The sequence below is a fragment of the Diadema antillarum genome, unplaced genomic scaffold, assembly GCF_040938485.1.
Source record: "Diadema antillarum isolate AM-2024a unplaced genomic scaffold, OU_Dant_1.0 seq00000049_RagTag, whole genome shotgun sequence".
Classification (NCBI taxonomy): Eukaryota; Metazoa; Echinodermata; class Echinoidea; order Diadematoida; family Diadematidae; genus Diadema; species Diadema antillarum.
The window spans coordinates 176978-181878 of NW_027271158.1; the positions used below are offsets into that span (position 1 = coordinate 176978).

Consider the following 4901-nt stretch of genomic DNA (forward strand, 5'->3'; position numbering starts at 1 on the left):
TGCTATATATACGTGTCTTTATATAGTGCATGAAATTTAAAATACTGTTTACACATGACTGAATTGAGTCCATCAACACATAAGATATATTTGCGGCTTCCATATTTTGTGGCATAAAACAAACACATTGCATCTCATGGGGGAGGGGGAGGAGAGAGAATGCAAGTACAGAATATGTCATCATTTTGGAAGAAAAGTAAGAACAATAAAAAAGGTTTTCTTTGGAGTGTATCTGAAGACATACCACATGATGACGAGCACTACTCTGAATGAAATCACACTGTTCTCACTACATATGTTGCAAAAAGTTAAGACACAAGTATCCCTTCAACACAAAATCCAATTACCTATGAAGCCTTTGGCATTTTGACATTTAACCTATTGTACCTTGTTCTATTAATTAGTATCAACAAATCAGGTATACAAGAACAATGTTAAAGGTAAAATTTAAGTTTTCATATGCCTGCACAAACTGTCCATTTTTACTCTAAAATGAACACACACAAAAAAGAAATATGCATGAAATAATGCTGTGAAAACACAATTTCAGTTGGGCAAGGACGAAAATGCAAAATATTCAACAAAAAGCTACACAACAACATTTTTTTCAATCAGAGAACATATCGAATCAAGGTTACTACACAATGTTTTATAATTGATTATTGATCATACAATGTACATCGGGCCGAAGCAATTCCCATCTATCTTCTGTACGAGAGTGAATGACATGCAGCTTGTTGGGAAATACGATGATTATTGATTGATGATTGCTACGGCATGACTGACCATCGTAACATTCTACCTAGCTGTACTCATTACTGAATGGGGATGGCTCTTCAGCAAAACAAGTCTGTTTCTCTGATCTAAATCATATAACAATTGAGTATATGAATATAAGAACCACCCAAGTCCAATTTTTGGCCAAATTCAGTTTGACATGGGAAATTGTAGCTTATGCATGGACTCATCTTGTGTATAAATGATAAATCCTAATTACCCCCGGAAGTGCCTGAAATAAATGAGTTAAATCTTATATTAATGTAAGAATGAAGGACTTGGGTCATTCTTACATTCATATTATAGCGCCCTCTCTCGTCCTTCTCTCATCTCTATAGCAGAATATCATGTATATGAATCAAAGAACGACCCAAGTCCATATGAATCAAAGAACGACCCAAGTCCATCACACAAAATGGCCTCTCCACAATTAATGTTAATGTTAATTGTCATAATAATATATGTTCTAATTTGTATATACAATGTTGCCATCCCATCACAGTTAAATAGAATATTATTGGACAAACAAAAAAGATATGAAGTTTTTTTTAGTTTACTCGAAATGGTCTTCCATGGACTTGGGTCGTTCTTATATTCATATACTCAATTCTGTCTCACAATACTCCGAAACAACTGGCCAAAATATCCTAGCAAATCGGATCAGTCGGGCAGGTTTCTCGGTAGAATCTTTTGATATACTTCAAGCAAATTCCAAATTGTAAACCCCTCCTTATTTTGTCTTGAAGGGTATTGGCATATTAATACAAAAATGCCACAATAAATTTGGAAAAATCTATTTTCAGCAGGTCTCCAAAATTGAATGTAAATCTGCAAATTCTGGAATTTCATCTGCAGCTTCACGAATTAATGCTTAAAATTCTATTGGTGACAATAAAATCATGCAAATTAAATGAAGAAATGACACCAGCCAATCAGATTTCACATAGACTTTCACTAAACTCTTAACCAAATTTTCATATTTTGAAATTAAATAAGATAATAACATAATGCATTACTCACACAACTAAAGCTGCAGCAATGTAGCAACTACAGGTATTGTTTTCAGGAGAAGGTGATTCTACAAAGTAGCTGCCGAGTTATCAATTCAACATTTTTCTTCTAACAAATTTTCTTACAGAAATATATGGCAGAGGTCTATAATAGTGATGGCAGTATCGCCTATCAAACTGCAAGGGCAGTTGCAACTGGTGCTACTGTTATGAGACATAAACTTTATCATTCTCTCTGTAGATTTTACTCTTCCTGGACATTGATAAAACTCATCTTCACGATAGAGCAGCACTACACTTCAAAGGACGACTGCTGATGGGACACATTTGTTGTTAGAAATAAAGATTTTCTCACACCTCTGGCCAGCACATGAGTCATTAATTAGGTGCATCATATCGCAGGCAGAGGCTCGACGACGTTAAAGTTCATGTCTACCAGGTCGTCGGGCCTTCGTATTGGCCTGTATCCCATGAGGGACATGGCCTTTCCACAGATCATCTGCACATCTGTGACCTCTTGATATGAGAGCAAATGCCTCCAGCTCTGCATGGCCTCTGTCGAGTTCTTGTGGGTGCTGAATGTCGACTTGCTCTTCTTGTTGTCGCCCATGGTATTATTCACCACCCATTCCTGAACGTTCTTCGGCATCGTCATGCCGACGAAGTCGTATATCTCCTCGGACACCTGTATCGGATCCAGCGCCAGGTCCTCGTAACGGACCATCATGTAGCGACCCTCCAGCCAAGCAGGTCTGGTTCTGGCCAGCATGACGGCGTCCACGATCCACCGGCAGTAGCTAACAATTGTATTTACCCGACGCTCCGGATTGGTAGAAAGCAGACCCAACGTTCTCAACGAGAGAATTGGAGTTCTCCCTCTCGGATCAAATGGTTCATTCCTCGCTCTGCTTTTCTTTAAAGAGTCACTATAGTAGCTCTTACGAGAATTTGCAGTTCCACGCGGGTCACGTATCAAATGAATGATTTTGATGTTAGAGTGGTCGTCCTTTACAAGAGACTCTAGCAAGCTCAGATCTGCACGGATGGTCTTCATTCCCACTCGGCTGCCAAATGATTTGCACCTCTCCTCCACTTGTTCACGTGATGCCTTTGAGCATCCATTGGTGACTTTACAGATGGGTGATATCCCACTACTTCTGGACTTCCCAAGGCCCCACTTCGCCAAACTTGTCATGAAATATGATGGAAACTGACAGGCATTGATCATTCGCAGGAGAGAGGAATACAAGTTGTCGCGCTGTTGCTGGTCGGCTTTGTGAGAACGCAGAAACACCTGGGCAGCGTGGAGGGGCTCGAATACGTAAAAAAGCGTAGGGTTCTGGTTGAAGATTTCCCCCACCAAAGACGACCCCGTCCTCATGCGAGCAAGGACCACAATCTGAACTGGTCTGTTGTCATTCTCTCTGAGCGGGAGCGGTTCTTTCACACTTTTCCCGCTCTCTCGCGATCCCGACACCACAGTTTTGTCTCTGACATCCTCATTAACAAACATCTCTGCACTCCTGTTGGCCATCGATCCAGCCGCAGGAGGAATTGCCTCACTGGCTTCATCTACTGAGCTCGACAAGTCTGAAGAGCTGGTATCCTCCACTATTTCTGCATCATCACGCCCTGTGAAGTTGAAGCCTGTAGGCAGTCCCACTACAGTGTTTGATTTTCGCATGTCGCTGCTGTTGAGAATCTGAGATATCATGCCCGTCCCTCTGTCCATGCTGGCAGCCTTCAGATATTTCTGCGGCTTGACTCCATCCTGGGGCCAGGGAAGGATCGGGGAGATGGACCCCCGAATCAGCTTCTCGTAGGCAACGAGAGTAAAGATGATGGCTGCTACGCACACCACACCGAATGCAGTGAGTCGATTCATTGCTCAATTGTTCTGCAACTCACCTAGAATTCCTAAATATACATACGTTTACTACATCATTCTACACATGCTAAAATCTTTTGTATGCAAGACAACTTGCAAGGATCATTCTACTTTGAGCATCAGGCTGCACAAGTCCTCCAGTCTTATGCATAGCCAATAAAAGGCTACAAAAATTCATTCAAAAAAGAATATCCACTCTAATTTGGACTAATTCATTATCAAGATACTTTTACTTTCATACTGTACACTCCTGAAGATATTTTAACCTCTAGGCCCTACAGTCATAAAAGTGTTTCTGCATCACACAAGAATGAGATCTTTTATGGCTGTGTTAACTAAGCCACAATTCACTCCGATAAATGCATGGCCTGCCACGATCAAAACCATCAAAGGTACTGGGTGACATGTTCCCAACATATGCTGCTATAATAAACATGATACACACACGAGGCCAACATGAGGTGCAAATACACAGAAATCCCACGTCCCCCTCAGTAAGCCAGATCTTGGCTATATGATCCTCTGTCCATTGAAACATGAGCCAATCTGAAAATGACAAAAAAGCACTCTAGCCATGGGTATCCCTTGCTCAGCTACAAGTGCATTTGCATATTTGTATATAAATCTGTTATCTGACCCTGTCCCAGAATTAACACTTTGAAGGAGAAGAGAGAAGGGGGTATCCTGAATTACTGTCCTGAAGTGTGCAGTGTGATGAGACTCAAACTTCAGTCTCAGACGAGGATCTGCCTGCCAAAATCCGCTGAAAAGTATGTCTGGCAGATTGTCGAGCAACTCGCTGCTGCTCCTTCAAAATGCAAGGCGGGCTTGCCTTTTTCCTGCATGTATATCCGTCAACACCTGTAATCTCTTTCCCCTCTCCTGTTCTCCACTCCTCTGTCCCTTTCGATCTTCCCTTCCACCTCTCCCTTGCGCCTCTCCCAAGTATGCAGTTAGCAGTCACTGGTATCTCCCTTTCCCATCCAGAAAATGACTCACCACCCTAATTAAAGGGACAGCCTAGTGACAGACATGGTGCCTGTGATGTGGAGGTAAACATGCGATGTCCTGTTGAGATGACGTCGGCCTCAACTGGGAGACATGGAGAAAACACAAAAAGAACATGTGCCAAAAACTTAGTGTGCTGATGAAAACACTGCCTACAAGTATGTGCCCTACAGTACAAAAACAGGCAGCCTTCAAAGTACATTCTCCTACCTCCTTTT

At 41.7% G+C, this 4901-nt stretch overlaps 1 protein-coding gene across 1 annotated transcript; it reads right to left on the minus strand.

Annotated features, from left to right (window-relative positions):
- Window positions 1–1962: 1962 nt before the first annotated feature.
- On the minus strand, window positions 1963–4586 carry LOC139725524 (carbohydrate sulfotransferase 1-like). Its single transcript, XM_071636607.1, has one exon. It carries the CDS (start codon window positions 3670–3672, stop codon window positions 2179–2181), a length of 1494 nt encoding a protein of 497 aa, XP_071492708.1. The 5' UTR covers window positions 3673–4586; the 3' UTR covers window positions 1963–2178.
- Between the last annotated feature and the right edge of the window lie 315 nt (window positions 4587–4901).

Coding starts and splice junctions, on each gene's coding strand:
- LOC139725524 (XM_071636607.1), bottom strand. CDS start 3,672: ATGAATCGACTCACTGCATTCGGTGTGGTGTGCGTAGCAGCCATCATC.